At 40.5% G+C, this 24,280-nt stretch overlaps 1 protein-coding gene across 1 annotated transcript in view; it reads right to left on the bottom strand.

Moving 5' to 3' along the window:
- The window catches only part of LOC149298291 (coiled-coil domain-containing protein 80-like), a 48,816-nt gene extending 25,206 nt beyond the window's left edge, over positions 1 to 23,610 (bottom strand). The window contains exons 1-2 of the mRNA XM_089487475.1: positions 21,970 to 23,610; positions 11,937 to 12,093 (exon numbers count right to left, since the gene is read on the bottom strand). Coding sequence (XP_089343601.1) covers positions 11,937 to 12,093; positions 21,970 to 23,610 — 1,798 coding nt within the window. The remainder of the gene's footprint in view (positions 1 to 11,936; positions 12,094 to 21,969) is intronic.
- Between the last annotated feature and the right edge of the window lie 670 nt (positions 23,611 to 24,280).

Below are 24,280 nucleotides of genomic sequence, written 5' to 3'. Positions count from 1 at the left end.
ATAACCAGTAAAAGAAAAACAAGATGCCTTAAGGCTGTATCATACAAAACACAAGTTAGTAAACTGTACTCTGGGATAACACAATTAGAAAGCTAGAATGTCCTTTCAAATAAATGCTAGATAACCTTTAATTTTACCAGTATATATTGAGCCCCCATCGACTTGGTATATCACGTGGACTCATTTAAGTAAAAAGCAGTTCATTACAATACGTTTCCACATGCCATTAACTTTTCTAATTTATAAAATACCAAAAAAAATATACAATCAAAAAGATTTCGATTGTAAGTATGCATACTGTATATAACACTCTTTACCCTTCCTTTGCATTTATCTTTTTAGTACAATACAAAGGCATTCTGAGTTTTAAAAGTTTGGAATGTGATATTATCACCATATTCTGTTAATATGGTATTATTAATAATGGTATGATCCAATAAGCAGGAACATTTTGTTCTTTGCTTTAATGATAAGACTGATTTCAAGATTTGCACCAGAGTTTCATGTTACTCATAACTCTCAATTTGTGTCACTGTAAATATACTTGCCATTATACAGTGCTGAGAAATATGACGGCGCTACATAAATCAGAAAATATTAATCAGTTTGGTCATCAGCTGTGCTCCATGGGTTGACTAGACTTTGTGGAACACGTATGCTATTATGTGATATGGAATGATAAGCATAATTAAATGTTTCTGTATGGCGTCAAAAAGCTTGCATCAAGAAGGCAATACAAAGTCCTAGTGTATCCTAGACAGCATGAAAACTAACAACCATAGTATTCAAATATGAGCTTCAAACTTTTTATTGGGATAAAAAAGACTTTCTTTTGAAATTATATTTATCATTTTTATAAATAAAATTTGGGAATTTCACATAAACATGTATTCACAGCTTTACTAGTATATATGGGTAAATTATACAAAGCTAGTGCAAAATATGGTCACCCTAGCAACTACACAAAGTACAGCCTGGGGTGCTGTGGAGGCTATTTTTTTAAGGAGAGCCCACAGCCATTAAGCATAGAGGTGGGCTCCTCAGTGAAAGAGAGGCTGCTTGGGCAGTGTGTGTGTGTGTGTGTGTGTGTGTGCAAGCAGTTAGAAGGCTCCAGAAAGGTAAAGGGGTAATGGGAACTGGTGTGAGACAGGTAGGGATGAAGTATGTGTGAGTGTGTGTGTGTGCCTGGGTTTTTTGGCATGTGTGTCTGGTTATTTTAGTGAGTGTTCCTGGGTTTGTTAGCATGTGTGAGCGTGTGCACATGTTTGTTAGTGTGGAGTGCCTTGGTATGTCAGTGTAAATATGTTAGTGTGTGTAAGTGTTGAATGTGTAGTTGTGTTAGTGTGAATGTCTGGGCATGTGTGTGAAAGAATGTCTGGGCAAGTGTGAGTGTCTTAGTACATTCATTTGTGCTTCTGGGTGTTTGTATTAGTGTTGTAAAAATATTGATCTCTAAAATATATTTTTTCCAGGGGGAACTTTTTGGTACCCAAACAGTTAAAATTCATACAACAAACTGTTAAATATTATAAAGTATGCATGTGCTGCACTAATGAAACTAAATCAAGCTAAAAATAATAGTGGTCATTTTGGCTCAAGATACATTTTCTTCACTGTAGGCCCTGTTTTTAAGACACCACAAAGATTTTATATTGGTGTATTTCAGGTGTTGGTTGTGTGTTGGTGTTAAACACAAAATTATGTGGATTTAGTCTATTTTAAGATTCTGCAGACGTGTCTAGGTTGGGTAAAGGCAGAAAAACAAAAATAATACCTGGAATTAGTTCTGACTAGAATCAAGCAATATGTACATTCTAAAGTTGGGCTTGACACGTTATCTTTTTAAATTACAGTCACCTGATTTTGTGCCTTAACTCCCTTAACATAACTCATACTTGGTGGACCTAAGAGGAACTAGCCTTTCTCCCAAACCCCAATAACGACAGGACACCATATTGGAGTTTGAAGAAGCCACAGCGTTTATTTCTAAACGCACTGTAATGACAAAAACATACCGTAATAAAATGCAAATATTCAAACCACAAATTGAACCAAAAATGTAACTCTCCACCCAACACTTTAGCAAGATCCCTCAAGAATGTAAGATAAAACCACCGGCCGCAATCTTCCTAGCGCGATGGAGCCATAGACCACATAACTCCTCAGGGGCCCCACCCCTGAAGGAGACTGCGCACCATAGTCCCATTGGCTAGTGTTCCTGCTGTAGCCCTCCCAGTGAGTGCTACCACCTGCTCTAGTGCCAAATCCCATCAATAGAATGCATAACTCCCAATTATACCTGTTCCGTAGGGACTGAAATCTCTTGGTCCCTAATTTCCTGCCTTTAAGTCCCTCTTCTTTCGTAGTTCATAATGTTTGTTAGGTATGTGTGTAGGACAGTGTACTATAGCCCCAGTGGCGTCGCTACAGGGGGGCAAGGGGGGGCAATTGCCCCTGTTGCCCCCCCACCGAATTTGTAACCACCCAGGACAGTCCCGCAATGGGACTTTAACCCCTTGACTGCTAACGACGGCATGGTGCCGTCGCTAGCAGTCCCAGTCAGGTGCTAACGACGGCACCATGCCGTCACTAGCACTACCCTACCTTGATGGAGGTCTGTGGACCTCCATCACCACCTACCCCGGCGATCTGCCCCTCAAACTGAAGAGCATCACCGGGGCCACCCGATGACGTCACCGCGCAACTTTATTAACAACTGACAATTGTCAGTTAAAGAGGTATCTCAGGCATCTAAGCAGCTACATACCCCCAACATATACCGTTGGAAAGGTAATCGCCTCACCTTTCAAACAGTATATAGATTGTAAAACCAGAATAAAAAATATTAAGTTAAAAAAATAAAAATGTAAAAAAAATGATTTGCGGGTCTCTAAAGGCTATAAAAAGTCACATTCCCTTTTTAAAAATGGCCGATACTAATTTTTAATCCTATGATCCCTTTGATCATGGGGTTAAATTTAGCTAACGGTAGAGGGAGGCAATTTTTGAAATCCTGATGAACTGTAAATATTATTAAAATCAGCCATTTAGCCTGTGCGGTACGTGAGTAACCATCTCATCCCTGGAGCGCATTGCATTTTTACTGCAAAACTTATTTTTGCTGTAAAAGTGATTTTTTTTCTCCCTTTACCATCATTTCTTTGGGATTGTAAGGGGGAAGAATGGTGTGTGCTTCTGTGAGTGAATGTATTTAAAGTATGGTTTGTGCTTCTGCGAGTAAATGGAGATATGAAAGGCGTGTGAATGGTCAGTAATTAGGGTTGAAGCCTTGACGTGGCATTACTGCTCACGTAGGAAGTTAAATTATGGCACAAAAAGTACACATTTGCAAAAACGACATCCCTTGGCGCATCAAACGAGGGGCTGCATGTGTTTCTAGTACAATACTGGAGTGCGCAAGACACAAATGAACATGTCGCTATGGTTAGAAAAAACATATTTTCTAGCCAAAGCGACATATTCCATATATTTGAAGCTCCAAGGGGTGTAGTTTCTTAAAATGGATGACATGTCTGAATGAGGGAGAGCATGAGTTAATATGTGGATGAATTGTCTGAATGAGGGAGAGCATGAGTTAATATGTGGATGATTTGTCTGAATGAGGGAGAGCATGAGTTAATGTGTTTGTGTGTATCATAGATGTATAATTGTGGAAGGGCAAAGATGGCACTAGCAGGATGTTTGAGCCTTGGGGACCAAGATGGCACAGGCATGGTGTATATGGGACAAAGATGGCAAATCTTATGTGTGTTATCTGGGTGCTGGCCAGGTTCTATATGGGCAGTGTGGTTGGGGTGTGCAACCTGTGATCTATCCCTGTAATTTAGGGGGTTTTAAATATACCTTTAATGCTGTGTTTTTATGTGAATTCCAATTGATCTGTACCTGCAAAGCTGGGTTTGTGTGTTCTTCTGTAGATCCATATCTGCTATGCTATGTTTCCATACATTATTTATGTATACCTGCAAATACAGGGTTTGTATGTCAGTTGATTAATACCTGCAATGTTGTTTCCATGTATTTATTTGATCTATACCTGCAATGCTACGTTTCATATATTATTATTGTATACCTGCAAATACAGGATTTGTATGTCTGATTCTGTTTATTTGATATATACCTTCAGTGCTGAGATCACAAGTGAATTTCAATTGATCTATACATGCAAAGCTGGGTTTGTGTGTTAATGTGTTGATCTATACCTGCTATCGGCAGCAGGGTCTAATATTTATATATATATTTATATATATATATCGGCAACTGGGGCTAATATTATATATATATCAGCAGCAGGATCTAATATTAGGCCCTGAAATCATTTAGTGCAAAAGTTAAGGTATTGTATTGTTTAAAGGATTTCAAGGATTAGTCGTACTAAATTGTGGCTTCCGGCTTCCCATGTTGAATGATCAAGTATTGTATTGTCCAATAACAAAAGTATTCCATAGCACATTACTTTTGGCAATATATATACATCTATCTATCTATCTATCTATCTATATATGTGTGTGTGTGTTTTTTCAGTGGTATGATTTAAGGGTGGAAATTATTAATGCCCCCCCCAGTTTGACTGTGGTATCTTGTGTGCCCCCCCTATATATTGTTTCTAGAGTCGCCACTGTATAGCCCTAAAAGTCGCCCTATTGCAGGGGCGTCCAACATGAGACCTCGAGGTGCGGCCCGCGTAAGATCGGTTGCCCTGGCTGCACCTCGAGCCCTGCTACAACAAGAGCCCTGCTACTTACCTGTGGGAGGGTCTTTTGTACTGCACAGAGGAAGCGGAACCCAGCACAGTTCACGTGACATCACATGACTCTGCTCCAGTCCTGCTTCCTCTGTGCAGTACCAGAGAATGCAGAGGGAGGCCGCGCCCCCTGCTGAAGTCTGTGAGCGGCATCGAGGAGCTGCAGTGCAGGTAAAGGGGTGGGGAGGGTGTTTGAATGAGTATGCGTGATTGAGGGAATGAATGAGTATATGAATGAATGAATGAATGTGTGTGTCATAGCTTGGATGTGTAAGTGCTGGAACCTAGGCATGATGGGACTGTGATTGCTGTTAGCAATCACACTCCTATCATGCCCAGTCAGCCAGTACATGCTGAAACCTGGCTAGCTGCCCCCCTTGTGTATTGATGCTGCCAGCAGTATGGGGTCTGCACATCACTTACAGCCACCCTGTACCAGCATGTACTGGCTGACTTGGCATGATAGGAGTGTGATTGCTAACAGCAATGTTTTGGTCCAGAATTTTCATTTTGGTGCATCCCTAGAATAAATAGAACTATTTCATTTTTACTTATCCTGAATCCTGAATTTGTAGTCACAAAACTTTCTAGGCCCAGAAATCAGTGAGAGGAAAAGTAAAGGCTTTGTGTCATTTACTTTATTTTAATCTGCATATTTTATTAAAGGCCATATTTTCTCACATTGAAAAATGAGTGCGGCCCGCGCACGTATACAATTCTGATGAAGTGGCCCACTGCAGAAAAAACTTGGACACCCCAGCCCTATTGTGTATGAATAGCGGTCAGTCTATAGCAGATCTCCTAAATTTCTGTGCATGTGATCACTTCTATGGATACAATCAAATGAAAAAAGCCAGAGAGAGAGAGAGAGAGAAAACACTAAAAAAGGGTTCCCTGCATTCCAGAGCCTTTTTTTTTAAAAAAAAAATATATATAAATATATATTATTTATTTACCAGATTTTTTAATATATTTTTAAGTTTATATCTTTTTAGTTAAAAATATGGGGATTAATTAGTGGGTAATTAGGTAGGTTAGGGTTATGTTTATGAAAATTAGAAAGTTTAACATAAAAAATTATATAGGAATATATGGTGGTTACCAAACCGGGGCAAATAAACAAAAATATTTTTGCAATTTTTTTACCCATTAATGCTAACTGTGTGTAATTTATATACCAGTAAAACACTGAATATTTTTTATAGCAGTTATATATATATATATATATGGTTATGGTTCAGTGGTCACACGAAACATTGATTGAAATAAAATAAATTATAATAAATAAACTATAAACATGTCTATTTTGACAACTTTTGCACAGTACTGAATATAATAAAGAAAGCCTTACTGAAAAAAATGTGTGGGTACACTAAATGAGAAAAAGAAAATAAACGGTTGAAGGAAGAAATTGCAAAAATTGCGTTTAAGGGGTTAAACAATATATCTACAATAAATATAGTGTTGCATAAACCTTGATGTGGTTTTGCTGATCTTTCTCTGAAATGTGGAGAAAAAAGTAATTTAGACTTTTATGTGGCTTCTTATGAGATCAAAGGAAAAAATGCATTCCACCTTAAAAGTGGTTAAGTTCTGTTGATGTTTCAGGATCAAGCAGTGTCAGTCGACTAGACCAAAAATATTTTGGAAAGTGTGCAGGTGTAGGATAGCTCTAGTTACAAATATTCACAGACTTCTCATTAAATAAAAGTGATTATAAAACATCTGTTTGTGGGCATATACTTTTTAAAGTCCCGAGAGTGCTACAGTATCTCTGATAAAACAAAAGTGTCCTCCATTGGCCATGTGAAAGGCACAAGGTACCCCAAAACCACTAACAGTTTTCAAATTTTCCTCACCATAATTTCCATAATTCATCATACTTATGGGATCATATAATTTCTTTGCATAACATTTAGATTTCTTATAACTTTACAACATTTTAAATATTTTTCTTGTTTGCAGTTTGGAAACCAATGTTTTATGTTTATCAATAATAAATAGAGCCCAATTAGCTTTGAAGACCTTAAAGGAATCTTCTTAAGATTATAACTATATCTATCTACTAAAAGGTATCAGAAACATATCTGTAATAACTTTCAATGGACCAATACTGATTTTGTGTGAAAGAAATCTGATATTTAAGCAATTTACCATGAGAAAAGACATTTACAAAAATATGTAATAAAAGGAGTCATAATCAAAGAAGCATGGGATATCTCATGCAAATAACATCCACTTCTTGATTCTAGAATTATCATCCTCCAAACTGGACCAATATATTGCTCATCTAATCCAGTAAATTTCTTTCTGCATTTTGGGGTCTCTCAATAGGCTTTGGCTGGAGCCAAGAGAGACGGCAGTGAGGAATTTACTGGACTCCAAATACAGCAGGGGGGCACATTTTCAACAAAAACAATTCCATGATTCAGAGACTGCTGTAATTGAATTGCTGTTGTGAATTAAAACCAAGCATCTGAAACATGATTCTAAGATATCACATATGCTGGTAAAAGTTTGAAACTGTTTTCTTTTTTGTGTTTTACATACTACAGTAGCAGTAATTTACTCTCTATCTCTCGTCTTCCCACGAGGGGGTGACCCCTTTCTGGACCCCTCTTATGTCCTCTATTTATTAGGCGTTTTGTGTTCATCCATAAATGGTGGGAAGGCGAGAGATAGAGAGTAAATTACTGTTACTGTAGTATGTAAAACACAAAAAAGAAAACAGTTTCAAACTTTTACCAGCATATGTTATATCTTAGAATCATGTTTCAGATGCCTGGTTTTAATTCACAACAGCAATTCAATAACAGCAGTCTCATTACCTGAATAGCCACCTCAAGGTGGGAGCTGCAATGGATTTCAATGCATTGATTTCAATGTGTTTGATTTTTCACCTCCATGATCTGGTCAGGGGAGATCGAGGGATCTCCAGAACTGGCCCATGCTCCCCATCGCTCTGTAAAAGTGAGATAGCGGGGTAGCTACCTGGGACAGTGCCTGAAAATCCCACAAAAAACGGTACTGTTGAGAGGCTTGTATGGGAACTTCATTGGGCTGCCCCCAGGACCTCTGACTGTCCTCAGGGAGGTGTGGAGAGCTGCCTCTCTGTGCATGGGTTGCACCAATTGTGATTTTTTATGTTTGTATGGTTAGACAACAATAACCAATGAGTGATTATAGCCTAGTGCAATCATGAGACGGCATATACCATTAGTACCATTGCCAGGAAAAGAATGGCAGCTTTCAGCCTGGAGTCACCAAAACAAAGTGGCCCAGTCATTTAGCAGGCTGTAAAATGTTGTCAATACAATCCATTCACTCATTAAAGAAAAAGCATAAAAAAGGATACAAAACTTAGTCAGGCTTTAAATGTTGCCTGAGGTTCTTCTTACTCCAGACACCCTGAAGATTGTATGTGCAAGGATTAAAAAAAAAATGCATGCATCTGGAAATTGCCTTGTTAGCTACCTAATTGTTGATAGAAATTTGTATTTTTTACTTTATACATGGAGTCTATAAAAGTTTAGAGTAATGTTAGGTGCCAAAAAGTACACACAGGACTGCCATATCCTGCTAATTCTAACACAAGGGTAACTACCACTCAGACTCAGGCCATTGGCTGTATGGCTGAACGATGGCCCATAAACACTTATATGACAGACGTAACCACAGGGCACCCAACAGATGATTACTAAGACTTAGTACAGTAACTTTGTATTTTCCCTTTAAGGGAAATCTTATTTTGCTCAAAGCTAATTGTTCACAGCTGCTAATTTATCTAGGGCTAAAAATGTTTAAACTGAGCAATTTAGCTGTAGCCGTATTGAAATGTTTACTCAAAGTTACTTTTTTTCATTGTTATATTTCCTTTGCATATCCACCCACACTGCTTATATATAGTATTATTCCCAATTGTGTTGACACAGCTGTACTTTCTAAAGTGTTTGCCTTGTTGCAGGTTTGCTAAAAAAGCTTCCTCACATTTGAAGCAGTTTATTTAAAGTTCTCCCAATTGTGTTGCCTTTAACCGCCGTGGCTTATTTTTAACCTGTTGTCCGTGTGGCTGGTTTCATCGTTCCCATCACATGCTGTCAGGAACCACTTTTTCACTGCCTGAACCATGGCTTTTTCATACCTGTGGTATAGAAATCTGATACCACTAGTGGCCACCCTCCGCCCTCTGGAGCACTCAGAACTCAATTACTGGGATCAGGTGTGCCTTGTTACCTGGGTTGACCCCTAGTCAATACATGCAGCTGGGCCTTGTTACCTGGATTACCCTGCCTTTATGAATCTGCCCTTCCCTTCAGTCAGGGCCTTTGTATTGAAGTCTATGGACCTTTCTGCTGTGGCTCTGCACCTGTACTGTTCCTGGTTCCCTGCTTTGTGTCCTGATCAAGTGGACTCCCTGCTTTGTGTCCTTCCAAGTGGACTCCCTGCTTTGTGTCCTTCCAAGTGGACTCCCTGCTTTGTGTCCTTCCAAGTGGACTCCCTGCTTTGTGTCCTTCCAAGTGGACTCCCTGCTTTGTGTCCTTCCAAGTGGACTCCCTGCTTTGTGTCCTTCCAAGTGGACTCCCTGCTTTGTGTCCTTCCAAGTGGACTCCCTGCTTTGTGTCCTTCCAAGTGGACTCCCTGCTTTGTGTCCTTCCAAGGGGACTCCCTGCTTTGTGTCCTTCCAAGCGGGCCGTGTGCCTTTCGTGCCCTTCCAAGCGGGCCGTGTGCCTTTCGTGCCCTTCCAAGCGGGCCGTGTGCCTTTCGTGCCCTTCCAAGCGGGCCGTGTGCCTTTCGTGCCCTTCCAAGCGGGCTCTCTGTCTGTCGTGCCCTTCCAAGCGGGCTCTCTGTCTGTCGTGCCCTTCCAAGCGGGCTCTCTGTCTGTCGTGCCCTTCCAAGCGGGCTCTCTGCCAAAAGACTTATTACCGGTATTTATTTTGCCATACGTCTGGTTTCATGCTTTGACTGTAATACCCTTATTTGCTGGTCCTGTTATATACATAAAATACATTGCATTACCTGGATTTCTGCTTGTGGTGTCTTTGTTTGCATAATCATGCACCGTGGGTTACAGACTGAACCCCAAGTATCCTCCGCACATGGGCTCCTACCCAACCTGATCACCCGAGACACATGCTGGTCTTTACATAAGACGACAATTCGTCGACACTCTGCTGGAGACCACGAGTGATTCACAAGGGCTGGTCTGTCTGAGAATCTGTCTAGTCATATAACATCATAAAGTAGGTTTTCATAGTGTCTTGCCTCCAATGCAGTGCTCGTAAATATAGAGGAACCTTTACATAATGATGTAAACCAATCAAAGGTACTTACTATACATTTTACATCATTCTCCTTATTTTAATGCATACGAATATAATGTTTTAATTACTAAATACATTTAAATTATGTTCATAACAATCAGGTAGACAGACACATGCCTAGTAGCCAAATAGTCATGACTACTATCATGTTCTGTATAACATTTGTTGTCTTGATGTGACCATACCTTACCACTTACCTAGGTGTCTGGGTCACTTTCCTCGTTGTTTACTTCCAACCCATTGAAGCCTATCTGAGTCTAACCTCACCCAGGTGTGGGCATCTATCTTCACCACAAGCACAGAAAGCCCCACTTCATTGCCACAAGAGAGAGAGAGCTTCCGGTGGCTTAACCAGGGAAGTTCCTAGGTATGGCTTTAACAGATTTGATAATAGTTATCAAATTGCAAGTTATGAAATAGGGTTTAACAAGAATGGGACAATATTATTTTTTTATATTTTTCATGCGTGTGGGTTAGGCCAAGATGAGACCATTATTTCTGGATTACCTATTACTTTGTCACTGAATAGTTTTACAGAGTCGATTGCAGTTGTGGTATCAGCAATTTTATAGGGCTGGCGACAAACATAAAGAGCTACTAGAGGAATTAAGAAAATCCCTGTTTTTTGTCTAATCCATAATTAGCTAATCTGATCCTTTTCACTGTTCGGAATGACTAATGTGTTTTAACAGAATGACCTTTCTCATCGACTGACACATCCGGATTGTGTGGATAATCAGATAGGAAACTACTCAACAAAAATTTTGCAGAATACAATGGATTCCACATGCTACCACTGGGGAAAAAATACATCTGGTTATATTGATGTGCAAATATTTTTCCACGAGTAATAGTTTCCTTCAAACATATTTTATGAGAATACTCAATCCCTGAATCTTCATAAAAACAGCTATATTTGACATTATACTTTTAGAATGATCATTCATGTAGGCATTTTCTAACTTTATCATGGACTCAAAAACCATGTGGCTACAATTTATTTGAGCGGGTTGGTTTTGTATGTGAAATGTAAAACAGAGGACTGATTTCCAACAACAAACATGATTTATACGCTGTATATGAAGGTGTTAAATTATAAAAACCTCAGAAAGGAAATTAGATTTCCTTATCGTCTGTGTAGATTTAATACTCATAGTGTTGGTACTCCTATTAAAGAACCCTATTCAATATGAGAAAAAAAGCTTTCTCCTGTAGGTTTGGACAAATAACACTGGCATTTAAATAGGAACTCTATGCAGATTTAACCTTTTCAGTTCCAACAGAGCTACTTTCAGTAATTATTGTGACCTGCTGGCGTACAGCGCAATAATGGATTTGAGTTACCTAACAGCCTTACGTGATGCTTTGATTCTATCTAGCTATCTATCTAGCTATCTATCTAGCTAATCAACAGCTATGCCCCAATTATTAGTACTCTGTCCAGACAAAACGAGACCCTGTTGTACATTTGAAAATTTTAAATAATGTGCAAATTCACAAGCATTTCAATGTGTCAGTGCCTACAAATGCATGTATTTGAAGATTGTCAATATCTTATTAAACAAGTGAAATTCTTGATGTATCAATAAGGGTTTTAAGCATCGTAGTGTATCATTAAAAGTCCCAAGGATAACATAAAGCCACAGACCGATTCTCAAGAAAGTACCCCAAGACATGAGATGAAAAGAGGTATGTTTAGAACGTTTAGTGAAAAATCTTGCATATAGTCTAAAGTAACCATAATGCATTCTTTAGTGCAGTACATAACAATTAAGCATTTAGTTAAACTGTTGCAATTAAGTTATTGCACTAATATAAGTGTAAAATAGGAAAATAATTTTACTACTTACCTAGCTGAAAGTGGTCAATTTTCATGGTACTGTTTGTCAGTGTTCCAATAATAGTGATAATTGAGACTTTCCTCACTGCCATTTCACAAACCGTCTCCAAATACTCATCCCGTTGCTGGGAATACATGGTGTTGTCTTCTTTTGGTGACGTAATCAGCTAAGTGTTAAAAAGAGATCCATTAAAGCTCCAGCAAGCATTAACACTTTGGCTATGGCAAGGCCTTGATAAGAACAAACCATTATAGTGATATCAAATGCAGCACCACTGATGGTACCTTGCCTTAATCACAGGTGAATTAAGGTATGGTCTCAGCAATGGTAGCTTAATCAGTAATTCCAGTTTCTGATATTTGCTAAATGTAACTCAGTAGTGTTTCTACTTGAGACAGTGGTTCAGTGTCAAAAATCATGACAGCTTAGGCCTAGAGCCCAGACTCCTCCACCCCATAACCCACTTTAGATAATGACAACACATGTGGGGAAGGGCATTGGCTACAGCTTTATTATATCCCCATGTCAGCATAACATACAATATACCGTATTTGCTCGATTATAAGACGAGGTTTTTTTCAGAGCAAATGCTCTGAAAAATACCCCTCGTCTTCTAATCGGGGTCATCTTCTAATCAGACCTCAAATAGAGTCTGATTGGGAGACTAAGATCCAGATCCCCCGCACCGCTGCAGGGGACCTGGATCCTCCTGTCTCACCCCCCCCCCCCATCATACACACTTACCGGTGCTTCCTGCTGTATTGCCGGGGCAGCGGGTTGACGTCTACGCGATCCGCGTAGACAACGTCCGCTGCAGCCGGAAGGAGGTGTGGCTAGCAGCGGGGGTTGTCTGCGTCCGTCGCGTAGACCTTCCCCGACTGTCAGAGATCTCTGATCTCTGACAGCCGGGGAAAGTATACGCGACGGACGCATACAAACCCCCGCTGCCAACTCCACCTCCTTCCGGCTGCAGCAGAAGGCGACGTCAACCCGCTGCCCCGGCTGGAAGCACCGGTAAGAGAGGGCTGAGAGGGGAGAGAGGGGAGAGAGGAGAGAGGAGAGGGGAGGGGAGGGGGGGGAGAGAGTGTGTGTGTGTGTGTTAGTTAAATGGGGGCATAGGGCATTTCTGGAGTGGCGTTAAGGGGGCATTTAATAGAGCACTCTGCCTCCTGAAATGCCTTATACCTCCCTATATGCCACTCTGCCCCATAATATGCCTTTTAACCCCCTAAATGCCAGAGTGGCATATAGGGGTATAAGGCATTTCTGGAGGCAGAGTGCTCTATACAATGCCTTTTAACTCCCTTAATGCCACTCTGCCTCCTGAAATGCCTTATACCTCCCTATATGCCACTCTGCCCCATAATATGCATTTTAACCCCCTAAATGCCAGAATGGGATATAGGGGTATAAGGCATTTCTGGAGGCAGAGTGGCATATAGGGGGTCAAAAGGCATACCATGGGGCACAGTGGCATATAGAGGGTTAAAGGCATATCATGGGCCACAGTGCCATATTGGTGTGGCAAGCCTGGGGGCAGATGTGCGTAACTGGGGGACAGGCTGGAAAATACAAGAAATAAAAACAAAAAAAATATTTTTCTCAATCATAGCTTTTATTAAAAAAAATAGTTTACATGAATTAACATTTACTGGTAAAACTTTTTTCCTTTAGGGTCGTCTTATATTCAGGCTTTTTCTTTTTTCCTAAGTTAATATTCAGATTTTGGGGGGTCGTCTTATAATCAGGGTCGTCTTATAATCGAGCAAATACGGTAACAATAAACCATGACTATAAAAAAAACTGCCAGCTACTGAGCCTTGTGCTGCTCCAGATCCAACGAGTGTCTTGAAACACCCGCTGGACCCACCTCCCCCAAACCTGTTTGGGCCTCACTTTCAGGTATTTTTCCTTAAAGTAGCTGTGACTACAAAAAAATGACAAAACAGCCATCTCCTTAACAATCACAATTACTAATGGGTGGACAGGCAGCAATTACCTGTTGTCACGAGAGCTGCCGCGGCACTTACCTCGCACGCCAGGGGATCCCGTCGATGCCGCCGACGCCGTACGGTCGCGGCTTCACCGCCGCCGCAACCGGACGCTGGCAGGGAGGTCCTGCCTCCACGTCGTCACTCGGGCTTGCGCCTGCTCGCCAGGGACGTGCAGGCGCGTCACCACCTCCCTCCACCGGGATCGCGGATCGGATGACTGCCGCGATGACGTCACGCGGCGCACGTCACGCACGCCGCGGCCTCATTGTGAGTAGGCATTTCCCTATTTAAAGGCCATTTGTTTTATCTTCTGTACCCGTTCAAAGTATATTGCTTTTTGGGGTGTGCTGTTCCGTGTGACATTATCTTGCCTTGTGTACCGACCCTTGCCTGCTCTTTTGACTACGATTCTGATCTGCCTGCCTCGACCTCGGACCTGTTATACCGTTTTGCCTCTTATCTGCCTGCCTCGACCTCGGATACGTTTTGACCTCGCTGTTTGCCGTTGCTCTTTTGACTGGACTACGCTACATCCATATATCTGCATAGTTGGATCCTCCCCAGCTACCTGACCCCGTGACACCTGTCCAGAAAGGATCCAGGTGGCAAAAAGGCAGTACTCACTTTACATTCCTCACACTGCCAACAGCTCTGACCATTGTACTGCTCAAGGAAATGGAGCGACATGCAAAGATCGTCCCCCAAAATGCATTTAGTCATTAGGTGACCCAACAATCCCTGCGCCTGCTTAAATTGAACCTTACGAGATCCACATACTCACTCCAGAAAACACCTCAGGCTATCTATTTTCTTGACAGGAAGATGAAAGACCATGGTGACAGTATCAATCTCCACGAATGCAAGCACTGAATCACCATTTGAGGGCCTTCCATTTTGTCCTGTGATAAAAGGACCCCGAACTCCTGAGTTACCTCCCTTAAATTAGCCATTAAATGCTGACACTCATCACTACCCCACATACCCACAAAAAGAAAGTCATCTAGGTAAAGTAACACTGAATAGAGAGAAACAATTTCTGAACTACAAGCCATTCCAGAAACATAGCAAAAACCTCTAAATAGTAACATGAGGTGGAACAACACATAAGAAAATATATTACAAAAAAATTCCCTTAACCCCTTCAATCCCAAGTCCCAGAGCAATTTAGCGCTATGTCGGTTCAGCGATTATTCTCTTTTCCTGCAAATAGTGTACCCATGTAAACTATATATTGTTTTTTCAAGAAGAGATAGAGCTTTCTTTTGTTACCATAGTTGGATGATTAGCTGAAAATTTAGAATGAGAACTTTAGTAAAAACTAGCGAAAATTAGAAAAAACATATATTAAAAATTTTCCCTCTGAATCCTCATAAAATTAGGTAAAGTGATGGAAAATCCCCTCCAAGTTTATCAATTTTTTATTTTTTTATATATATATATATATATTTTACTTTTTTTAAAATGGTTAGAGGTCCTCTTAGGGACCTCTTGAACATGTTATTAATGCCAGTGATGTCACAATGACATCACTTAGCTCACTTTCTTTTTTTATTTTATTATTATTTATATTATTATTTTAATGATTTATTATTATTATTTTTTTAAATGAATAACCAATTTTTTTTTCTCCTTTTTGTTTTGCAGCATGGGAGGAGGGTGAGAGAATGGTTTCTCACTCTCCTCCCTGCGATCCCCCTGCACTGATCACACTGTGATCTCTATGCAGGTCTGTGAGGAGATCGCAGCATCTGTGCCTCATCGGCGGGCAGTTTTAAATGTAACAACTTTCCGGCTTTCATGCCAGAAGCTGTTACATCAGATCAGGCAGCAGAAAGCCGGTTCAAGATGCTGGTCATACTGAAATCAGCACTGCCCGCCATAAACTTTACACACTCCCAATATTAAATCCAAATGCGGAAACAACCCCTGACTCTTTTCTGGGAATCTCTCACACATTATCCCCACAAAAGTTGTAAAACCCTGTAACCAGTTTCCAAATGTACATGGCAACTGGTAACCCTTATCGCCGTCATGGAATTCAATCTCTTTATCTGGCTGCACTAATAAGAGGACATCAACATAATCCCCTTTCACAATCTCACTCACCTCTGGACTGTCAACAAAAACTTGTACTTTTAGGAGGGAGGCTTTAATATTTGGGTCCAGCTTAGCTCTTAATTTTTTTTTATTAAAGGCCCGAGCTCAGTGAGTCTTCTGTAAACCCCCCCCCCCAAAAAAAACGTACCAGGTGCCTTTCATTTCTTTGATGTTGCACTCCATGAAGGAATATGCAACCCTTTCCTTCCCTCCCCGGCCAGAAGGCCTGCAAGAGGGCCGGATCATCTTGCTTCTTCCCCGCAAGGGTATGGACCACTGAAATCTTCAATAGAGGAGGGTGCACTCAAAAGAGCTACTTATCTTCCCTCCTCAACATAAAAACCAACACCTTTTCAGGGGACCCATCTCCACCATGGCTTTTTTCAGTGTCTCCATCAATCCGATAATCTTTGTCTGTGTCATACCATACCATATTTGTATTAATAAAATCATTTAAAAAAAATCATAGTATATAAAAATTACAAAAAAAGTGCAGCCAGAAAATATCATGCAACTCAACAAGCTAATCAACTGCTGTAATATAAGTTAGAAAATGTGCATAGAAACATATCATGTCATAGATTATTCAAAAGCCTTCTACAACTTTTGAAACACAATGATATTTTGCTCTATACACCCGTTTCAAACTATGTTAAACACTACTCAGGTGACCAACTTCTTTTGAAAACAGGATTTATGCCAGGAAAGCAGGATACTGATAAAAGGAAGTGAAATCTCAGAAACTGGCCCTGGAAATCCAGGTCACTTGGCAGATATTTACTCCTGTTATCTTTTGAGCAAATACACATTTTTGCTTGATATGGGCTTGGCTCTGTCAAGTTATGGCATATTAGTGTTATAGGCACTACTAGTTTTATGTGAAAGTATAGGTGCACTTGAAAAATGGCAGCTTTATGGGACTAACCATTTGATTTGACACTGGAAGAGTTATTGAAAGGAGTCTTGGTGTATAGATGTGTAACAAGATGTTACTGAGCCCCAGTGCAAATATTTTCACACACTGGGAGGCAATTTCAGGAAAATGTCTTATTGACTTAAAGCAAAGAAGACCACAGCCCACTGCAGACTGTGCCAGGTTCTTAACTGACCCCTACCACTACATATACACACTGTTGAATCCTGGGATGACTGTACGCTCTGTATGCCTATAATTAAGTTTGCTGTATTAACACAGGGCCGTAAGTATATCAGAATACTAAAGTAAAAGGATAGATTAAGAATTGAAGTGTTGGACATTGTTGCACAAACATAGATTGTATATAAGTAATGTGTACTAGGCCGACTAATGACTAGGCCTGGGATGGTAGTTCTGGCAGCCCCTGTGTTCTTTACAAGGGGCAGATCATGTTATTAGGGTAACTACTAAAGGTCTCAACGGGACTCTTGGGGAGATGAGGGTGAAAAATAAAATCTGGACATTTATACAGTGAAGATCTTCGCAGACCTCTGTAGTACCTCTTCTATATGTCGCACAACCTAAGCCCATAGCTAGTGATGCTCTGCGTTTCGCCTCAAGACTCTGGGTGAAGTTCTGCCACTCCAGTTCTCTGGGTCACCATAGAGAATCTCTGAGAATCACCCACTTCCCCTCCTACCATGTCTAATTTTTCTGCATTTGGGGCTAACCCCTCATGCAATGGGAGGGATCTGGGTAGCTTGATGTTCCCAGGTATGCCCAAGGCAGAGTTCTAGAGTATATGATCACATGCCAGGACTCTACACAAAGAAGACACACAGCAGATGAGGGGTCAAACAAGTCCATCTAGACCAGGGGTGGGCAATTAATTTTCCCATGGGGCCACATGAGAAATTGGAATGGTTTTAGAGGGCCAGACCTCTACAAACTACAAACTCCGAAGCCTTGTCCATTTTGTTAACTTATGTGCTGTTTAATAAAGTTATTCAAGCCTACGTCATTGGTAGAGGTGCTTGAATAAGTAAGGCCTGAATAACTATTAGCACAGCACAGAAGTGAACAAAATGAACAAGGCTTCGGAGTGCATACCGTATTTTTCGCTCTATAAGACGCACCTGCTGATAAGACGCACCTAGATTTTAGAGGAGAAAAAAAAGGAAAAAATATTTTGAGCTAAAAAATGGGCTAAAATATTTATTACAATAACTGAATAAGCTATGAACACGGTAAGACACACGCAGTAAGACACACACAGACACAGTGAGACACACACAGACACAGTAAGATACACACAGACACAGTGAGACACACACAGACACAGTAAGACACACACAGACACAGTAAGACACACACAGACACAGTGAGACACACACAGACACAGTAAGACACACACAGACACAGTAAGACACACACAGACACAGTAAGATACACACACACACAGTAAGACACACACACACAAACACAGTAAGACACACACACACAGTAAGACCTCCCTCCCTAACCCCCCTTCTCAGTATCTCCCCTCTAACTCCCTAACCCCCCCTTCTCAGTATCTCCCCTCTAACTCCCTAACCCCCCCTTCTCAGGATCTCCCCCCCCGCCCCGGTCACTTACCTTAAACTCCTGTGTTGGAAGCGTGAGGCGTTTGTCTCGGGTGCCGGCGCTTCACTGCTGATCGCCGGCGTCTGACGTCATATGCCGGCGCCCAGCGTAAAGCGCCGGCACCCGAGACAAACGCTTCCAACACAGGAGTTTAAGGTAAGTGACCGGGGCGGGGGGGGACACCGGACTCATTGGTGAGTCACCAGGACACTCTTTGCGGGCCGGTCCGAGCTATTCAGCGGGCCGGATGTGGCCCGCGGGCCGTGCTTTGCCCAGGTCTAATCTAGACTGACACTGAGTGCACCAGGAATATGTCCAGTTGGATAATGCTATATTATAGACAAACACAAGTAAAATGTTAACTCCTAAGACTGAAGGTATATTATGTACATCAAATCAATTTGCTACATCAAATTAACTTGAAGATGTACTACGCCACTGTCAATAACTCTGTGCACATTTCCAAACTTTCTGGAATTTGTGGAGTATGGGTCATGTTTAACAGGAAGCATCTACAGTATCTCTCACCCTAGTCAATACTAGCAATAAAACATATCACCTACAAATGATTGATCCCCAGCATGTTTGGCTGTGTTGCATGTTCCATTTATTCCCTGTATTTGGACTTGTGCTAACATTTATTTCTACAGATTTCAATAAATTGGAATATACTGTTCGGGACATGAATGCGGCATGTTCCTTTCTAGCAGTTGTTATAGATGCAACCATAACCGTAGCTGAAAGTTGGATGCTAGTGTGTAGAAATTGAATGAGCTGGCAAACAACATTTTAATTAATCAGAACATTTGTTTCATTCCATGTAAGAGATAAGGCCCGTATGATAAGCCTTACACAGAGAAGACTTTGCACAGATCGGCAGTGGGGGCAAATGGGATTTCCAGCCATTCTGCAGCCAAATCTTTAGAAAAGACCACCACATAACACCCTTAAATATACCTTGTATTTGGCAACATACCTCTAATCTATATGTCCTGTTACTTTTCCTGTCCACCAAGCTCATCATTTCATACATTGCAAGCTTAAGCAAAGGTGATTTATGGTTTGAGTTCATCCCTGTTCTCTCTATACCAACCTTATAACCAATGTTCCCTCTAATTTTTTGTGCGCAGAAAATTTCTCTTGTGCAAAATTTTTCCCAGAGCCAAAATTTTGTGCGCACAATATGCTTCTGCAAACATTACATTTAAATTGTTATTCTATATTTTTGGAACAGCTCGCTCATGGTTAATAACACTACATTATAGTGTGATAATGTAGTATTAGTTACACAACAGTATTACTTACTGTAATGTTTTTTAAAGGTGAAATTCTCACTGCATAAGTAAATTATGAGCGGATCACGAGCAGAGGCTCCAGGCCGCATAAAAAAGATAAAAAAAATAAAAAAGGGAAAAACTGTTGCGCGCAGGGTCGTACCTAGAGTATTTGGCACCTGGGGAGGGTCCTGTACGTGGGACCCCCACACACACACTTTAAAACTGCATAGCTTCAAACATTGACAGGGGTACAGCATAAGTGTTATCATTATTTACTAAGGCAGACATAGGGTGGTACAACATAACACCTATCACTATATACTGAGGCAGACATTGATGGTGTTACAGCATAACTGCTATCATTATATACTGAGGCCAACATTGCCGGTGGTACAGCATAACTGCTATCATTATATACTGAGGCAAACATTGACGGTGGTACAGCATAACTGCTATCATTATATACTGAGGCAAACATTGACGGTGGTACAGCATAACTGCTAACATTATATAGTGAGGCAAACATTGACAGTGGTATAGCATAACTGCTATCACTATATACTGAGGCAAACATTGATGGCGGTACAGCATAACTGCTATCATTATATACTGAGGCAAACAGTGACAGTGGTACAGCAGAACATCTATCAATATATACTGAGGCACGCACTGACGGTGGTACAGCATAACACCTATCACTATATAGAGAGACACATATTGACCGTGGTACAACATAACACCTATCACTATACATTGAGCCAGACATTGACAATAATGCAGCATAACCCCAATCACTATATACTAAGCAAAACATTGATGTGGTGTAGGCCTACCGCTTTAGTGTCTGGCCTAGTATATATATATATATATATATATCATATATATATGATTAACAGCAATCACACTCCTATCATGCCCAGGTTCTAGCATGTACTGGTTGCTTGGGCATAATAGGAGTGGGATTGCTGTTAGCAATCATATATATACAAATTAATATTGTTATCGAATTTTTCTGTCCAATTTTGGTGTGTTACTTACTTTTAATAAAGGTGTGGTTAACACACCAAAATTGAACAAAAAAATATATAATTGCTACCAGCAATCTCACTCCTATCATGCTCAGGCAGCCAGTACATGCTGGAACCTGAGCATGATAGGAATATGATTACAGCCTCCCTATGCCATGCTATCCCCCCCACACACTTACACATCCATGCTATCACACACACACACACACACACACACACACACTCATTCACAAACATTCAGTTTAAACTACAACATAACACCCATCACTCTCACACACTTACTAATTCACTCTCACAGAGTTTTCCTACCTTTTTTCTGTCACTTTTCCTCCTGTTCGTTCTTCCTCTTTTGTGTCCTCTCCTTCCGGTGTAGTAAAGACGATGGGCGTGGCTTCAGTGCTGTGCATCAAATCCCGACGCACAGGATCAGTTGCCGCGCGCATCGCAAGGGAGCAGGATCGGAGGTCTGTATTAACAGACCTCCCGCTCCCTTGATTGATTTTAAGCCGGTTGGAGGGAGATCCTTCATCTCCCCAACCGAGCTTGCTCCTCTAGCGGCGGACATTACTGTCCGTCTCTGGAGGGGTGCTGTGCACACAACCGGTAGCGGACCTCCCCCCCCGTTCAGTACGCTACTGGTTGTGCGCACAATTTTTGTTCGTGTGCGCTCCCTCTGAAAGCTATGTGCGCGCGCACAAGTGCACAGCTTAGAGGGAACACTGCTTATAACCATAAAACATATCCAGGTAGCTTACAGCAAAGAATTGTGGCTCCTTCAGTGGTTCAACAGTGACATTGGTGGGTGTGATTGAATAGCATATTTTAAAAAACAAGAGGGGTAGAATACCAAGCCTATTTAATATATTCTCTGTTGACTGTCATTTCTTTATGATTGCTACACATCAATTTAGTTTATTTATTTGTGTTAAGCTATTGAAAATAATAGAGAATGAAAGAAACTAGGTAGGAACTGTTAGGTAACAGTTCCTGTTCATTTGTTCATTTACCATATACAAGTGTTACCTTTACAATTAAGAAAGTAGCTGAGTAGTTCTATAATGTTAATACTTAATAATAATATATGGATAAATACGTTTTCTAACTTACCAATAAGCGTCGTTTGCCTTCAAAATTGTCCAAGAATGTCGACAGTGATCGTTTTGGGATTTCTAATGTTTTCCTTGCAGGCTTAATAAATTCCTCATTATCATTTTTGCTATTCTTCTTGTTCTTTTTGCTTCTATCTTTTTCTTGTTTAACCTTTTTATCTACCTTCTCTTTTTTAGCCTGTTTTTCTTTTTTTGGAGGTTTCTCCTTTTCATTTTTCTTTTTTTTCTTTTCAATTTTGTCTGGTTTCTCCTCATTTCTTTGGTCAGTTCCCTTTTTAGGTGGAATTATTTCCTCAGTCGCCTCTTCTATCTGTGTAATTGTAGGTCTTCCAGCATCATATTTGTCCTCATATTCATTGTTCAATATTTTTTCCGCTCCTTTCTTTTTTGATGGCTTAGTTTTCATTGTCTTCTTTTGGTTTGGTGTGACAGCATGAGAACTTTGAGATTTTCTATCTGTGCGGTTATCTCCATATTGTTCTGTATTTTCTCTTCTAAACAACTCTGTAGTAGTAGTTGTAATAATAGGAGGTTCAGTATGGGGTTGATAGACTGGGGCTTTGCTTGTTCTGCTTTTAGAAGCAACATGCTTTCCAGTTTGCACATGTTGTCTGTCTTTATTTTTCTCTGTTCTAACAGGATAGTAGCGATGTTCTGGCTCTGACTCCCTGGTTGTTACATCAACTTGCCCATACAATCTGTGAGACTCTGGAGTAGTATAGGGTTTGGTTGTCCATGGTTTTTGGGTTGTGGCTAGTACTGTTGTAGGAACTGTAGTAGGTGGCCTTGTTGTTGTTAATATTCGAGTAGTCGCCTTGGTTGAAGGAAAAACTGTTGTGGCTCTAGGTGTTGGTGATGGTGTTGGTGGCACTGTAATAGATTTTTTTGTGGTTTTTACCCTAGGAAATCTGGTGGGAATTACAACAGGCTTTTTTGTCTCCTCTCTCCTAGGTGATACTTGGATAGTGTTACTTCCTGGAGTAGGTTTAGCGCTCCTAGTACTACTGCTACTGCTGTCACCATCTTCAGTTACCTGTCCCTCAACTCCAGCTGCTTTGCATTTTTGTACAAATCCTTTCTGCCTGAGTTTCTCTATGCGCCTTATTGGACTTTGGTCAACAACCTCATACATTGCTTCTAGACGCACAGGATAAGGGTATCTTTCCTCTACTTGCATGGTCTTTTTTAGCAAAACCATACCAAACTTTCCTTTCTCAAGCTTTAATGAAGCCATCATTTTTGGAATAACCGCTGGGTCAAGTGGCTGTTCCACAATCTTTCCTTCATTTGTTATCCTTCTAATTTTCCCCCCTTCCTCTCCTTCTTCATGGAATAAGATAATCTGTTGAATATGTCTTTCAGCAAGTTCACAGTATACGTCATTTTTAAGGAGGCTCATCATAAGGCGGTAATAACCATCAGAAGCATGTGGTGCTGATATGATCCAAACCCTATTTTTTCCAGCAAAACTAGCCAGGATATTTGGAGAGCTTGAACTAGAAGGGAAACGTGCCATCCTTGATCGTGCAGCTGTGCCACTGTCATCCTTCAACATTGTAACCGGGCCTTTTTTAGCAAGTGGTCTCTGTCCTTGGGTCAACCGACGAATGTGGCTTTCATCTCTTTGAGGCAAGTTCATTTTATTTAGGTCTTTTTTTGCTCCCAAACTGGAATAAGTTTGATTTCTAATCGAATTTAGGAATCGTCTGTGTGAACGTACTGGTCGCACTGGATTTTGCAGATGTTGAGTTTTTCTTGTTTCTCCATTTTTTAAGGATGTTCCCAGAGATGTATCAGAAGCACATACTAACCATACCACTAACAGAATTGTTAGATGTAAAATTAATATCCAATTCATTGTGCAGTTGGCTGGTTAAAAAAAAATAAGGATGAGATTAGCTAAATATAAATTAATGAAAAAAAATGTTCAGCTTCAAAAAAGACTTATATCTGGCAGCCTGTAATATTCATATGAGCATTGTAGCTTTTATGTACTGAAGTGTTAGTGTTCTGGCATTTCCCCTTACAACATTAATCTATTTTCTGTCCAAATAGTTGATTACTTTTGTTGTTTTTGTCTTGTATATTATGCTTTACTGTGCAATTTCCAGATTACACTTTGTGTGCTTGTTATTCATGAACTATGTCAATAATCTAAAAATAACATTTTCTTTTGTCTTATGTAAATGTATTCACACACACACACAGATATATATATATATATCTATCTGTGTGTGAAAATTATTGAAATAATTGAAATTATAGTAAAACGCACAGCCAATAGAATACTTGTTATTAAGATGGGTTGG

The sequence above is a fragment of the Sceloporus occidentalis genome, unplaced genomic scaffold (genome assembly GCF_023333645.1).
Source record: "Sceloporus occidentalis isolate IW3139 unplaced genomic scaffold, rSceOcc1.0.p SCAF_33, whole genome shotgun sequence".
NCBI lineage: Eukaryota > Metazoa > Chordata > Lepidosauria > Squamata > Phrynosomatidae > Sceloporus > Sceloporus occidentalis.
Note: the sequence above shows the minus strand (reverse complement) of the source record. Positions and strands in the feature narration are given on the sequence as shown.